Source organism: Ixodes scapularis, unplaced genomic scaffold, assembly GCF_016920785.2.
Source record: "Ixodes scapularis isolate PalLabHiFi unplaced genomic scaffold, ASM1692078v2 PGA_scaffold5__190_contigs__length_132052651, whole genome shotgun sequence".
Classification (NCBI taxonomy): domain Eukaryota; kingdom Metazoa; phylum Arthropoda; class Arachnida; order Ixodida; family Ixodidae; genus Ixodes; species Ixodes scapularis.
This window is the reverse complement of record NW_024609880.1, coordinates 115,133,908-115,150,740: the sequence shown is the minus strand read 5'-3', so window position 1 is coordinate 115,150,740 and position 16,833 is coordinate 115,133,908. Positions and strand designations below refer to the sequence as shown.

Genomic DNA, 16,833 nt, shown 5'->3' with positions numbered 1-16,833 from the left:
TTCTTGTGCAGGAATTCCAATGACGTCAGAACGATGCCGAGCTCTTACTGGCTGCTTGAAAAAATAGTGGTAGACCTCAAAGCATTTAGCCATGGGATCTACCTGCTATTCTTTCACTCGGCCAATCAGAACTCGGCGTCGTTCTGACGTCACCGGAACTCCCGTGCAAGAAGCAGACGACTTGCTCTCCGCTTAGGACTCAATTATTTCTCTGCCAAGTCCAGCCTTGTGAATGCGAGCCTCGTCAATGCACTTTCTGTGAAAACCACCATGTGTAAGCGGAAGCTGCTTAATGACTATTCTGTGAAGCACTTATTTCCAGCACTAGTCGGCCAAAGCAAAAAAAGTGCGGCTCACATTTCAAACAAATGCGGTTATGCTCCACAACAACATGAAGAGTCTTACTGGACACTCCGGTTACTTCTTCATTAATGTAATAATTTATTATTGGTTGGTGCTTGTTTTTATACATTTTGTGCATCCGTTTGTTATTTATTATTTCGAGTTTTTTTTATTATATTTGCCAACCCTCCCTAAGTTTATTTTCTTTCTCACAAATCGTTGTTTGTTCTAAAAGTAACTTCAGGATGGCACTATCGGAGACTTATAATGTCAACTTACTGCTCTTCAATTATTTTGCTCCAACGACCGTAGATGTTCCAGGTCAAATTGTAAACCGCAGTTTTCGATGTTTGATTCATATCACTTGTCCTTAAATGTATACATCTTTTATTGTTGTAGTTATATTCGTACTCATTAACATACATCATATAGTATGCCTTATTTTTAGTATTCTTAATGACCTGAAAAAATAATAGATATTTTATTATGCCTTATATAATCTCAGTTCTTGCTTCCCAATGTTACTAGCTCTCTAGTTCGAATGACAGTTCTTGCTTGTATTTTCGTGTGAAACCAAGCCTATGCACTAAAATATTGTCACGAATGACAGAGTATGAAGCGACAATAAAACAGGAACTAGGCGTTTATTTTGGCGAACTTGTGCCAAAAACAAAATTACAAAGAGCTAACGTCGCAGGTAGCCGGAGTAGCTCGATCGAGCGCAAGAGCGAGACTTACCCCGCCTCGCTCTTATGTACATACACCCGTGGGCTTCTGGAACAATCAGCGTAGAATGTTTCGCACGTAGAACATTCGGACCTCGAGCAACAAACGCGGTTCTTGAATTTGCCTGAACGCGACATTTGCTGAAATAACAAAGAAGTACATCTGCAACCAAGCACCAAACCTCGCCTCTTTGTGTGGGAGCCAAGCAGGATAACCGTTCGGCCACGTGCACACTTGCTTCAAATCCGCGTGGCAGTATTAGCGAAGAGTAAGGTAACTCGCAGCGAAATTATCATAAGCTTGTTTGTGGCGCATCGAACTCGTAAAATCTCGAAACGCCAAATTCGAAATTTGCCCTTTCACATTTCGCCCCATTCTCTTTTGATCTTTCTCAAAAATTCCATAGCGATTTTTTTTCGCATTTACACTATACGCAATCGGGCCTATTTGCATTTGTTCTCGTTTGCATATTTTTCCGGTTGCACTACGACCGAACTGCATGCACGTGGTTCTCAGCGCTCCATCGGCTACTATCTACTTTAGCTCTCTCGCGCGCAAATAACTTTCTCCCTAAACTTTCTTTAATTAATAAACAAACAAAGAAATAATCAACGAAAACAATAAAAACTTTGCTCCTGGGCAAAGTTGGGCATTCATGCGTAATATTTAGTATGAAATTCTTTGACGCAGTTCCTGCTGGGGACCAGGCAAAGATATGCTGCAGTTGCTGCAGTACAGGACTCATTTTAAAATATATTTAGGGTAGTACACAATGAACAAAATGTAAGGGCGCGAACGAGCTGGTGTACATCGCACATGGTTGAAAAAAACCCGAGACTGCGGGTAAACGACACAACACTAAAAAGTCTCTACACAAGTGTTGTGTCGTTTACCCGTAGTACCCGTAGTTTTAGTGTTGTGTCTTTTACCCGTCGTACACAAGTTGCTTTTACTACGAATTATCTGGAGGAGTACAAATACTTCAAAAAGGTAATTTAATTCCATCCATTGATACTTGGCAAGTAGATCGCAAGCTGGTGATCAGGTGCGTAGACAAGTTGGGTGGGGAGGGGGGGTGTTCAGGTGGCAGAACACCCTTGAAATCTTATTATATGTATACATATATATATATATATATATATATATATATATATATATATATATATATATATATATATATATATTTCTTTTTTTTTATTTCGTGTGTGATTGGACATCACCTTGATCGAGACACACCCCCGAAAATAATTTCTGGCTACGCCACTGCTGGTGTTGTAAGAGTAAAATCTTGTGGTGACTTCGAAGGAACATCATAGTCTGTCGCTTTCTTATGACTTTCATGGCGTGACTTAGCTGCTGGAATCGAAGTTTACTTTGAAATAATTCGCGATGTGCTAGATTTTGGGTAGGAAGGATTTTAGGAACAAAAGGGAACTCACGTATTGTGCGCATGGCAACTGGCCTGCTTTAGTTTAGCGGCAGGCTCGCCTCATGACGCATTTCGCACTAAGTGTGTAATATGGCGTGACGCGGATTGGGGGACTTGATAGATAGTCCGGCATTACGTATTCTTAACAGCCCAACTAGATGTTCATCAGGAAGCCAGACTTGCTGATGAGTGCGCGAGTGAACTCCAAACTTACACGCTCAAGAGAAACATCGGCTAGAGGACAGCAGCCGTGGACGTGGATGATGCTGATTAGATTAATTATCATCGCGGTCCGCCACCGCTAGCTTTACGCCTGCTGCACGAGGGGTAACTTTGGCGCTTCCCCGAGCTTCCCGCGAGCTTCAAGTCGTTCTAAATTTGACTTTTATAGTGGTTTTTTACTATCTCAGTAAGTTTTTAATTGGAACCAAGAGTTTATTTGCACTAATGGAAAAGCTGATTAAGGAATTTTAATTAATTAGTCGACTTATCGCAAAGATTAGCCACCCATATTATGTCCCCCTGGCCGTATAACTCACCTACGCAAACCGCATAAGTGTAACTTTCACGGCTTTTGTTAAACAAATCTGTAAAGCTTAAAAAAAACTATAATTTTAGGTGCACGCATGAAATCTACTATACTGATGAGTGAATACATAAGATGTATGTCTTTTTGTACAAGGCATCGTGTATTATACTGTGTTTTCCTATGTTTCTGTATATGATCAGGTATCACTAATGACGTTTTACCTTTTGCTGTATTGCCTTTGAGAGGTTTGAGCTAAATAAATAAATTGAAGTTTTAAAAATTCTTATAATCATGTGCTCGAATGAAGCAATCGGGTTTGAATTAGTTAAAGCCTCCATCTTTCTGAGCAAGAGGATGTGTCATATATAAACGCAAATGACACACCCTATGTAAAAAGGTAGCGAAGGCTAGAAGCACGAGCCGGCACGTGCTCGTTGCTCTAATACGTGCCTTTTGAGCGGCAGCACTCGTGCCGCAGAAGCAGCTTTGAACGCCGCCATCTTCTGTCCGTAGTTTTCGCCTCCCCACGAATGTAAGAGTGAACGAAATGCTTCCCGTGAAAGTTTGTTCACTGAGTGACATCTAAGGCACCGTTCAACAAATCTTCTAGTAAACTTTACAAATTCATTCACAGGTGTTTGCATAGTTCTCGACACAGTTAGAAGGAAAGTGCGTGCGGCTGTTTGGGATCTTAGACAGCCTAGAAATACTCTACCTAGAGATAACTTGTACAGCGTACTTCACTCGTGTGGGACAAGGTTTGAAATGCGGTAAAATTTCTTCAAGTAACAAATTGACCCCTGTCTCATTCCTGAAAGGATCTGATAGGTCCCGGCTACTCTTCGCAGCAGGTAGGTACCACCTGCCACGAAGAAGAGCGGACGCGAAGCAGGCACACGCCGCAGGGTGTGTCTTCAGTTGCTTCCTCCTGCCTTGCTTCCCCTATTTTATCGAGAAGACTCGCTCTCACTGGACCCTTGCTACTACGCCACGCTACGTTTCTCGCTATTTTGGTAAGATAGCACGCCTCGAGTAGGTTACGTAGCTCCGCGATATTTGCATTACAATCGCGTTTGCTCAGTACTTTTGTCGCTCGAGCGTATAGAGTAGCAAGAGATAAAATATTACCAGAAGTCTCCGTTAAAAATAACAAATATACCGATACAGTAACTTGGAGTTGGAGATAAAACTAATCTTAGCTGACTTTGGAAAGGAAGAAAGATTCTCATCAAACCCACGCTATGTTTGTTATGCTGTTCCCCTTGCAGTGAACGCTTTAAAGAAAAAGCGTCCATAAACGGCAAAGGAACGTTTCACACACACGGGTCTTCAATCGGAAAGACAATAAAGGGACCGCAACCAGCTCTGGCAGCTAAAGCGATCGATAGATATATTGATTGATTTACTAAGTAAACGGTTGATCGAATAATTAATTAATAATTAATTGATTAAGGGTTGATTGATTGATTGATTGATTGATTGTCGAGCTCTACACGATAGAACCTTCTGACAGTGGTGAAATAGTGTTTAAAAACATTGCCGAAACGGGCAGAATTACTCCTAATTAAAATGCAATATTGGCACTGTTCCTAGTTTCAACTCATACTGGCCCCTCGGGCGTGTTTTCTTTACTGATGGATACGATGTCGTTAACATGTTTTCATATATCTTGAAATCGCCACAACCCTACAGATTGAAACTGTCTGTTGTTGTTTTTTTTCTTATGGCTGTGATTTAAGCAAAGTGATTCCTGCTTGTTTTTTCAACCGTAAATACATATGAACTACGCATTACCCACTGCTCAGGGCCACTAAAATATAGTCCTCTTGGTTGTACTAAAAATAAAATCCTTTGAATCTTACTGTGTTTGATTCAAAAATACAAGGCAAGTGGATTTTCAAAGACAAAGGGGTTTCTCTCTCCAGCAGCAGCCACTTTGAATATTGTCACGGATGACAAGTGATGAGGCGACGAAAACTGAAGCAAACTAAACGTTTAATGAGGCAAACTTGAGCCCAAAAACAAAAGGAAAAAGATAACAACATAGCGTCGCGGGCGTCGAGGTCGGCGAGACGGCAGAATCGAACGCTGAGGCGAAATTGACTCGACAAGGTCGCGGGCGGTCTCTCATCTGGAGTGCGTCACTATCTCGAAGATTCGGCAAAGAGGGCTCGAGCGTCGCGCCCTCGCGGCGAGAATGAACACGCACTTTCTAGAACAAGAAACCTGGAACAAAGGATAGAAGTTACGTCCGGAACAAGAATAAACGAGAACTTTCTAGATCTCCGTCACCGAGCGTTGCTTTCCCGGCACTGCACGGCAATATCCAAGTTTCCGGAACCTCCACTGGTGTTCATTTTCTCATTTAATCTGCTCACAAATACAGCTCGAGGCAAACATATATTCCAGCAGAACTGACGGACGGCCAGTAACATTGTAAAGTATATGAATGCTTGCTCTTTCTCTTTGAAACGTGGTAGAGAAACTCCTTGAAACGTGGTATAAAATAGAATCATACCTCCCACGCGTCTTGCATGATGCCGAGGTCTTCTCTGTTCACATCAGGATTGTTGTCCGAAGATCTTTCCTTCAAATCAAACTTTATGGCGAACGCCGCGGCAACGCTAAGACACAAAACGAAATTCCTCAATGCCATGATATGCTCCGTCCGGTTCTTTTGAAGGTAGTCGTAATATTAGCAGCCGTGTCGACTGTATTTCGTGTTAGATATTGCGAAACAAAAAAAAATAACTGAAGTCTTCTCTTTTACGTATCTTTTTTTTATTTTAAAAGAACGCATTTTTTTGTTATTTGCGAAATTTTACCTCTCCCTTCTTTTGCAGACAGAGGTGGGTGCGGTCCCTCAGCCGATAGAAAGCCATCCTTGTGAAACGTTCCTTCGCCGTTCATATGCGCCTCCTATACTAAGCAATCACTACACAAGCAACAGCCTAACAAACTTGGCGTGGACTTAATGAAAATGTTTTTTCCTTTCCAAAATCAACTAGGATTAGTTTAGCTGTAACTCGAAGTTTCTGTATTGGTATATCTGTTATTTTTATTAGAGTGTTTTGGAGTATCGTTTTGGATCTCTCGCTACGCTCTACACTGAAGCGACACCAACACTGACCATACGCGCTGGTAGCGGAAAAATTTAGGAGATGCAAAAGCTAGTAAAGGCGCGCCATTTCTCGAAAATAGCGAGAAGCGTGGCGTGACGTAGTAGCGTGGGTCTCGCGAGAACGAGTCTTCACGAGGTTATTGAAAGAAAGGGTAGAGAACGCAACTCAAGATGTGTGACACGCCGCATGTGCCCCCATCATGACCGCGACCAATCTGATTCTTCCAGGATTGGTACAAGCGACAATTTATTACTGGAAGAAAATTTCCCGCGTAAAAAAGGTGTCCCACACGAGTGAATTACACTGAACCAATGATTTTAGAGTAGCGTCTTTCAAGGCTGTGTAAGATCACAAACAGTGCTCGCACGTTCCTTCTAACTGTGTCGGGAGCTAAACAAACACTTGCAATTGAATGTTCGAAGTGGTAACGAGCACATTGTCGAATGGTGCCTTATAGTAGATGTCTCGCATTGAACAAACTTTCACGGGATGCATTTAGTGCCCCTTAAAGGGGTACTTCAACGAAATTTGAAATTTTCCCGTGGTGTTCAAAAGTAAGTTGAATATGATCAACAATATCCGTAAATGACAATCGCACGTTTGTATTTTGAGCCTGGTGGCTGTATTTTTTGTTATAAGCGGCCTACACTTGCAAGCGCTCGGAGAAGGCCTAGCGGAGACCACGTAACATCCAACGCAATCGTGACGTACGTCGTTTCAGGACGAGCAAAGCTACGGCGAGGCTGACGTCGAGAGGATGGCCTAGTCGTTCCAGCCACCGATGCGGCTGCTTCTGTATGAATTTTGAGTAACGGGATAATCGTCTGTAATCTTGTAGGAGGACAATAGCGACTTCTGCGACACACAAAAGGCATTCTCGGGAAGAGGGGAGTTCCTCCTGGCCCTCTTCTCTCGTCGTGGCCGGAGGCGAGACAACCTCCGTCACTAGCTGTCAAGGTTCCTAGACGGGCATTACGAACGAGGCGTTAGCGACATCCACCAGGTTCTCTTTGCTAATCGTTTAACTCGTTTTAAAATTCCTTTTCGTGACTTTTTTTAACAAAATATTGGTATATTCGATGTGATGATGCTCCTTTGAACACATATAGACCAAAAAATGAGCGCCGAAATTTCGTTGTAGAATCCCTTTAAAATTGCAGGGAGACTAAAACTATTGAAACAACATGGCGGAATTAAAATGTGCTTCTGCGGCACGCGCGCTGCCCCTCAAAACGCACGTATTAAGGCATTGAGCACGTGCCAGCTCGTGCTAGTAGCCTTTGCTGAATATTTAGCCTAAGGTGTGTCAGTGGCGTTTGTACATGACACGCCAACTTTCTCAGAAAGATAATGGCCTTCGATAACTTAAACCCGATTGCTTTCTTCGAGAATATTATTATTATTATTATTTCAAATTCAATTGATTTATTTATCACAGGTGAAGGCATTAAATCAGCAGAGGGTAAAACGTTAGAAGTAAAGCCTGATCATATACAAAAATGTAGGAAATACAAGTAGAGTACACGATGCTGTGTACAAGGAAGACGTATACCCTGTATCTAAACAACTAATCTCATCTGTTTTGTCCAAATTCATGCTTGCATCTAAAATTTTATGATTACATAGCATTTCAGGCCGGTAGAAAATACAATGGCCCATGTTTAGTCGTTACATTGCATGCGTACTACTCTACCCCATACAGCAGACATACCAGAACCATCAAGAGTAATAACATTAATTCTAGGTATTTTCCGCAGCCTCATCTGCTTTTTGATCCAGTTAATATTAGGCTCTCAAACATACTGTATCTGAAGAGGGGAAAAATTAAAAGCATGAGTAACTATGTTTTCTTGGCTTAAAGGGGCACTGACACATCAAAATCGTAATTTATTTTATTATCCGAAACGATTGAAAATGATGCCGGGACATTACCCTCAAAATTCGAGACTTGGGAATTCAGTATTTGTGAATTAAAAAAACAATTTCCAAATGCCGAATTTGAAGTTCCCGCGCGATCCGCGCCAGTGCAGTCTGTCACGTTTTGCGGTCTCCTGCGACTCGACATTCTTTCGGACCTCCGCACCACGCTGTGAAGCTAAGCGCCGTTGCTACCGCGACCCGAAGAGAGGAGGAGGTGAGCAGGCGGGATAGAAGGGAGCCGGCGCCGGGGAAAAACCGGTTTCTTCACCGACTCGGCGATAAGCCTCTGCTCGAGCGCCAAGTTTTCCGAGGGAGAACACAAAACCAGGAAGCGACATCACACCGAAATCAGATTTTTGGTATTTCAAAAAGAAAGGCCGTAATGCGTTCGTCGTTGCGTTAAAAAACATGTTTTACGATTACCGTTATTAAATGTTATAGAAATGTCGCCTACAAAGCTTCTAAATTTCCTGATTTTTGACGTCACCGATCAAAAGAAGCGAGGAGGTTAGCGCGGGAAATATAAACGCCAAAAATAAAAAGGCGCGCGCGCGCGCGGGGAAATTTTTGTTCGCGATGCGGTTTTTTTTGCGTGTCTATGACTACAACTTGCATCGTTTTAGACAATAAAAAAGAATACGACCTTTGGGGTGTCAGTGCCCCTTTAAGTGTTTCATCTCGTAATGTTTAATTTGAAGACTGCAAAACAAAATCTCTCTTATGTATTGATTCCTATATAATTATTTACTGATTATCTCCCGGCTTTTGTATTTTAAAGTTATAGTTCATGCCAACAGGTAAATATTTTCGCAGCCACCGTTATCAAAATTTGTCAAATTAGATTTGATCAGGAAGTGGCAAAAGAGCAGGGCATACAATCCAAAGTGCTTTCATCAACAGCCAATTCCAGATTCTTCGGAATTCATTATAAGAAAAAATTATGATCCCCAGCAGAGTGCTCATTATCACCTGTCAGAGGTCAAGGCTATGAAAGGGATAATGTGCCAAGTAAATAATAAAGAAAACGCAAGCGTGAAACCAATGTGTGAAAACCCTGATGCTAAATGTCTTCAGTAAGTGTTTTAACTAGCTCCAAGGCAAACAAAAAAATACGGAATAGTTTTCTTTGTGCTGTGCTTTCACTAATAAAATTGGCGTTGCCTGGTGGTGTAGAATTGAACCGAAGAATTGCTGGCTTATATCCTAGAAAGTCAGAAAAAAGGTGCAAGTCGCAACAGATGTCAAAACATAGAAATCTTCATTCGATAAAGCGCTTGTTAAATCTCATGACCGTTTAGGAACTATAGACCATTTGATTAAAAAGTGCGCCCAAAAGTACGAAAAATTCAAAATTGTAAGAAGAACATTTCGAGCTTAACATCCGCAATGTCTCATCTTGAACCAAAACTTGTTGATCTTGAGAACAAAACTGGATGCAACAATCTTAATTAGTTACGAAATATCTGAAGTGACTCGCGAGTCCTTTCATAATTTAAAAAAGCACGTGAGAGCAAACATCTTCCTTAAGATTCCAGAAGTAAAGGTCACCTCCATTGAGCGCGTGCATAGGATTGGGACAGAGCAAAGTTGTGTTGTTTTGTCCGGCCCCTGGTGTTTTATCCTTTCTAGCATTTACCACGTCCTGTTATAGTTCGTTTTTTTGTGTTTTTTTTTTACGGCAGTGGAAAGGTCTTTTTTTTTTAAACGCAACAAAGCTAAAAGGTTCTAGTATTTTGATTGACGTAGATTCCTCTCGCCATGCATTTACAGTCCTTGCGCCGAAAATCGTGGGCGAGAACTTGAGCTGAAGGACCGAACAAGGACGAGGTTAAACTGGTCTATGACTGGCTTTTCATCACTGGTGACACTTATCCTTGGAACGCCGATGCTCCTTGCCGCGAAAGGCAGCACAGCGTTCCATCATATGCTTCAGCTTGACAGAACCCTTCAACGCCAAGTAATTTTAGGCTGATTAACGTCAATGCTCAAAGTATTTGAAGCAAAGGTAATTAACTGGAAACTTCATTGGATGAACACCAACCCGACGTTGTCGTCATTACTGAGATGTGGTTGCATCAGCTCTATTCGTGACTCTGAGGATGTTCCCACCAAATTTAAAATTATACGAAAAGCTCGCAGCTCTCGCGGGTGCGGTGTTGCTATCATGTTCTCATGTTCAAGGATAAACTGAACTTTGCTTTCTTACAAAACTTGAAAGTATAAAACAGAGAGGACGAGGACGGGAACAGGACATCATGAAAGATGTCCTGTTCCCGTCCTCGTCCTCTCTGTTTTATACTTTCAAGTTTTGTATCTATTAACGAACACGCTCGTTTTTAATTGTAATTGCTTTCTTGCACGACGTTCAAGGCACCGCATCTTGCTGAACAAAATTAAACCTCTTCTTCCCCCCTCCCCCCACCCCACCCATCGGTGGTGTTGTTAATTGGCCTCGTGATTCAACCGTGTCGTGTCTTGAAAATGTATACCATTACCTTACGTCCATTGTGCAGCACTATAAGCACGTCATTGTGGCAGGAGACTTTAACCTTACAAATTGTGAAACAAGTTGTGAAATTGCTGGGCTTCATTTCTCGTTTGACCAAATAATTTTTTAATTCACTGTGTATTATTCGCTTATTTTGCAGTATAATTCGTTCTCGGCTGGAGTTCTCAAGTGCTGTGTGGAATTCTATCACAGCAACCAATGCATTGCAAATTCAGCAAAGTTTAGAAGGGGTTTATTTGAATCGATTGTGATCGTTATTTTAGACAAAGGTGTTTTTATGACTACGCGTACAGAGTCGAAACTCTCGCTGACAAATGTTATTAAGTCGAAGAGTTGGGCGTGACTTACTACTGTTTCGCATAATAATCGATGGCCAGACAGACAGCAGCTTGCTGTGTTGTCTTCACTTTCACGTGCCTCTACGTTCCTGTTGACACGCCAGATTGTTTTATCTTGGCTATGTCTAATAAACGTGAACTAGAAACATTACCTTTCACCTCATAATCGCATTGTTTTCCTCTACATGTGTTGTTCACGTTGTACGCACGTAACTGCCCCACATCAAGACTTCGGTCGTTCTGAGGCACGAATAATAATAATAATGTATGTATGTATATATGTATGTGTGTATGCACGTACGTATGTACGCATATATGAATGCATGCATGCGTGTATTATGAATTTTCCCATTGAGGGGGTACAGGTAGAAATGCAGTATGTCTGTGGGTTCGTGTAGTGACGTGTTTTATTTGCGTTTCGCTATCCTACTTTGACCGTCGGCCATAAGAAATAAAAGAAAAGAACGGAAAAATGTCGGCGCTGTCTTATGAAACAGATTCACCTGGAGGTTGCCCACGCTGCCCTTCTAGGCAGACTCGTGGGAAGGGAAAAGCTTAAAAAAAAAAAAAAGGCTCCCGGACCAGAGCCTCCCCCAATGAGAGAGCCTCGGCTGCCGTGCGCCGCCGGCTTATCTAGCCTATGGGAAATGGACGCGACCAGTTTAGGTGGTGCGGCGTAGCCCGCAATAGGGTCGCCTCCACAACCATTCACGAAGGTGCGCCAGAGGCACATTCACCTAAAAAAAACCAGGGGGAAGCCGCCCTCTTCGAGGAATGCGGCTCACCTCGTATCCGGGGAGCAGCCACGATGGCTGTTTCCTCCACCTGCATGTGCTAGGCCTAGATAGGGAGAAGGTGAACACGTGGTTTACACACTCCTCCCCCTTAAGGCTAAGGTAGGAGTAACAACAAAATTGGCCTACAAACTCTCAAACAAAAAAAAAATAAGAAAAAAACATTGCGTTCGGGACTGACTCACACATGCTGGGGTTCACAAATAAATACCTTCGGTGATGTTGCCGGCTTTGAAGGCTTTATGCAGGATTGCAGTCGGGCAAGCTTTGCCAACATTGTTATTTTCCAAACATGTTAGCCTTTACCTTAGGCTAAAGAACAAATGTCTGTGGCGAGGTAATCGCGACTGTAGCGAAATCGACACCATTTAGCGGCGAAGCGCGGAAGCTGTGAAAGTAGGTTTCATCGCGTTCATGGTAGCGACATCAACGCTTCTTATTGGTTTGTCAGCGTTTTTCGCAGGCCTTGAAAGATTCAATTATCGTAATCGCGGTGTTCACAGCACCTCGAGCGAAGCAAGAAAAGCTCAGGTCGTCGAACCGGTTTGCTTCTGTCGCGTGGTTCTAATCAGCGAGGTGAAAAGATACGATAACTTCCTTCCACAAGTTCCCTGCCAGCGCAATGCCTCGTCGCAGCGTGTGGATCCATAAATTCCGGATCGGCAAGAGAGTCACTCAGTCTATGGTTGTGTGCTCTAAGCACTTCAAAGACTATGACTTCTTTTTTTTGGGGGGGGTAAGCGCTGTTTGCTTGTTCGTTCGTTGGTTGTTTGGCTGGTTGGTTAGTGGATATTCTGCCGGGCAGCCGGCACAACAACCGATGGGAAAGTATTGCAGGCAGTTGCCCCCTTATTCGGTCTCGTATAAAACGAGTTGTGAAAACGTTCACCTAGAAGGTCTCTGAGTAGCTCATCGGAAAGGTGTCCGCTTTACACGCAGAGAACCAAGGCCTATGGATCCACACAGTGGGCATACCATTTTTTGTCAAACATTTGGCGATGTTTACACGCTTTTTTTTTACACGCACCGCCCGACACTGCCGGCAATTTTTTTTTTCCCTGGTTAGTGTGCCGGCTACCGGCTAAATATCCCCGTCCTTGATGCTTGTTCTTGCGTGAAGCATGCGATCGACGAAATGAGTCGTGCACTGCTCGTGCTCCCCGAGTCATTACGGCTGAGAGTCTTAATTCAGAGGTAGGCAGCCCGCAACCGGCGAAAGTAAGTAGAAGAGAGATGAGGGCAATTATCGCCCAACCCAACCAAGAAGTTGACGAGGCGAAAAAGCGCACACGAGTGCTTTTCCGTTGTCAAGTTAAAAGCAGGCGAGCGGTTTGACAAACCGAATTGAAATTTTCCTCGGGTCGTCTCGAGTGTGCCCTTTTCTGCACTAATAATACTCAGATTTCATGAGAGAGAGAGAGAGAGACCTCGAAACTGAAGACGAGAAAAACCATACCGCATTGTTTCAATGTGCTGAACTGAACAAGGGATACAAACCGTTTCTTTCCTTGCTCAACTTTTCATTTAACAAACAGAAAAATACTTTTTTTATGTTTTATCATGTTGTTTTAAAAACTTTAATACACCAAATTTGAGTTTAATGATTGCGTCATAAATAGTCACATGAAAAGCTTTACTTCGGTCCATCTAAATGCTGATATATGTTATCTATTTCAGGATAATGGGTACACTTTTTATTTGAAATAAATGTCATGCATTTCTCTGGAAGTTAGACTTATACAGAGCATCCTGCTGCAAATGTGGAGTGCAAAACAGATCAGTTCAAGAAGATTGCAAAGCCAAGTGCAAACCTGCCAAATTGTTCGTCTTTTGATGCTAGCAAGGCTGCCCGCCTGGAAAAGCTAAAGCACTCTGGGGCGTCCTGGGTTGCTCAACGCTCTCTTCTTCTAAGCTTGGTGAGCGTTGTAGTGAGTGGTAGACAACACCTCCCATAACTGGTAAAACAATCTCAAAAGGATACATATGTGTGTTTGCCTCTTAAACCACTTATAAACATAGGCTCGTGCTGTTGCAAGCTTGTGTCACGACAAGAAATATAATGGACCAAGTTCAGATCTGTGTTTGTATTTCGTTCCCTAGTGTTGTGTTTTCACTTCTATTTTATGTAGCGCTAATAAATTCTCTTTGTAAATGTATTGGTAACCTTTAGACACGACCTGTTCTAGTCAAACTCTGTCCTTCACGCGAATAAGCTTTGTGACGTGAACCTTTCGTTTTTGATTCTTTAGCGCAGCAACAAACCAGGGTGACGATCCAATTCAAGACGAGCAAGCTGACCCACCTATGTGCCATCACACAGCTGTAAGCAGCAACGTTATACGCTATTCCTTGTGTTTTTCCCATGAAATATCAAATGTATGTGTTTACATTTTTTTTGGTAGTAGGCATCATTGAGACAATGTGTGACTCAGCCTCACAATTGTGTTTCTGCTAACCATATACAGTTCAATTTAAAACATACTGTAGGTGAGTGGATGTCCACTAGGCTTGCTTTGTGTTGAGCTCTTATCAATATTGTTGCCTTCAGAAAGCAATAACTAAATCTGCATTTGGTGCTCTGTATCTGGCAAATTCAGGTTATTTATTGACTTTTTTACCTCCCTTGGAGATTGCATGCTCTCTTGTAGATCACAGCTCGGCAACAGTCGAATTTGGGGGTTTTCCGTGCAAAACACCCGAGGGTATCTAGCACGCCCCAGCGGAGGACTGAGGATTAATATCAACCACCTGAAGATCTTTGGACATGCAGTCAAAATCTGGATGATACGGCGTCTTCTCTGCCATAAGCCACCGCCATATTGCGAGCACCTCGGCCGGGATTCGAACTCGCCACCTGAGTATCTAAAGGCTGGCGCTTTGCCTCAGAGGCACGAAAGTGACTAACGCAGTTTGGCAGAATAAGCTGCTGATGCTATGTGTTCAATGAGAGACACATGTGCGGCAGAGGTATCTGATGTTTTGGACTATGCATAGAAAAGATGGCGGTTTTTTTCTGCCTGCAGGAGGTCCTTTGAGACACGCGCTTCTGACTCTCCGTTGGGCAGCTTGTGGCACGTCGTTCTGTATGGCTCTGGCCACCTCCTCTATCGCATCAAGAAGCCACTTACCTCACCGTACTTCAAGTTTCATAAAGCTACGGGACAACAGTGTTGCCGTTCGTCTGCAGCAAATATCAAGCAAGAGGCTCTTAAACTTTCTGATCTTGAGTAAAGCGGATCTTCCTTGATTGAGCGCCAGGAGTCCCCTACTCCATTTCAGAATTGATGCAATAACCCAGCACTGAATTTAAAAAAAAAAAATATGGCACATAGTCCTGCATTAAGGTATAGCTCAGATCTACTAAACTGGTGCCTAAACTGGCGCAACAGTTTAGGGCTGGTTCACACACTAGCGACCGAGTTCTCTTACAACCTTCCTGACCACGTACAACAAGATGAGCAGCGTGCTGTAGGGAAGGTAGGGAAAAGCGAGGAGCCTCTACCACGTTTCCTCTGACGCGGACTAAGCACGCCGGCGATATCAGCGCCTGTTTATCACGAGCCGGTCAACTGTACTCTGTTTCGCGATAACTTGGAGAACTGTGGAGGCGGCCGCCCCCAACACCCAGTAAGAGGGTCGAAGCAAGGCACGAGACAACACTCCATGGTCGAGGCCACGAGAACTCTTTACCGCCACAGCAACAGTGCCGTCCGCAACAAAAAGTAGTTCTATGCTTCTTTTTTCTTTCAGTATCGCAGTCAGACTCATCCGACCGCCACATTACACGACACGCAAGAAAAACAAACACATGTTACTTTTAACGATAGAACCCTTTCCCGACAACAACATGGCTTTTGAACGAAGTTTCAACGATCGCAGCCGTTGTAACCTGCCGCTTCCGCTAAAATGGGTTGTGACATGGAATAAATGAATCATAAGATAACTGGCTGAAGAACCCACTCTGTCAACATATATTTGGGATATTTGCTTTGTAAACAACACGCAAGTTTCAGAGATATAGTGCCATGTGCCCTGAGGGTAAAATAAATAAATAAATAAATAAATAGTCGTTTTTCTCGCGGATCCTCGGCTCTGCCCATTGAGATGTTCGGAGGTCCGTGTCGTGGCCAGCCTCTACTGCACGTGCGCTCCTGGTAGCGCCGCGCCGCAACCGGCGGAGCTGAGGCTTACGCACTGCATGCACTCACAAACCAGGCTCCCTCAATCCTCCATTCTCGCAACTGTTTTCGAGCTACCGGCTAGGTTTCTTTTCTCCTTGACATTTAACACGTGCGACCGGCGATGAATGCGGCGGCGAAGAGATACACTATTTTTTTTATTTACAAATTCGTGGAATGCACTTTAAAGTCGGAAGTTTCCTTTCTTCGAATGTTACCAGAAAAATACTTTTGTAAGGTAAAAGTGCATGCTTAAAGAATGTACTTCAAGTAAAGCACAAGTTTTCTAACTCTTCTTGAAATAGTACTTTAAGTATCATGTTATTAAAGTACTTTCAAATTCAGCTTGTTTCTTTTCTTCTTTTTTTGTAAAATTGTTGTGGGAACCATTAAGCTTCTCGACCGATCTTCGAATCTCGGATGACCTGCATAACCTAAGTTTATTTTTTATTTTTTTTAGAAATCAATTTAAAGAGGTCACATTTGTGTTGCCCTTTAGCACGCGGTCCTTCAAGTACAACACAAACTACGGGAGCGCCAGATGGGCTTCAGAGCGGGTGCTGCATTTTGATGACTCCATTCAGTGAGGCTGCAGTGGGTACATGCAGACTTGTACAGGTTACTAAAAAATTGTAAGGAATTACATTTACAATTACTCAACGCTAAATTGTAATTTTTTACAATTACAATTACCCTCTCACAAAAGTAAGTGACCGTTACTCCCAAAAGTAATCCGTTACTTTCGTGGCGTTACTTTCAACCATGTTTTCCTCAATTAAGAAACAAAATGAAGAAGGTTATTCAAGTTGTTACGGTTGCCACCTGTCCCATTTATTGACCTTGAGTATTTTGAGCAACAGCTGGCTCTTGAAAGTCGCGTCAGTCATATATTGCGTCATTTCTTACTGAAGATGTCCACTGCTACGCTGAGCGCCATTTGAACTGA

General features: G+C 42.9%; 1 protein-coding gene across 1 annotated transcript in view; it reads right to left on the bottom strand.

Annotated features, from left to right (window-relative positions):
- The window catches only part of LOC115318994, a 30,289-nt gene extending 24,607 nt beyond the window's left edge, over positions 1–5,682 (bottom strand). Inside the window, exons 1-2 of the mRNA XM_040214304.1 lie at positions 5,545–5,682; positions 622–803 (exon numbers count right to left, since the gene is read on the bottom strand). Of these exons, the coding sequence (XP_040070238.1) occupies positions 622–803; positions 5,545–5,682 (320 nt within the window). The remainder of the gene's footprint in view (positions 1–621; positions 804–5,544) is intronic.
- Positions 5,683–16,833: the final 11,151 nt, after the last annotated feature.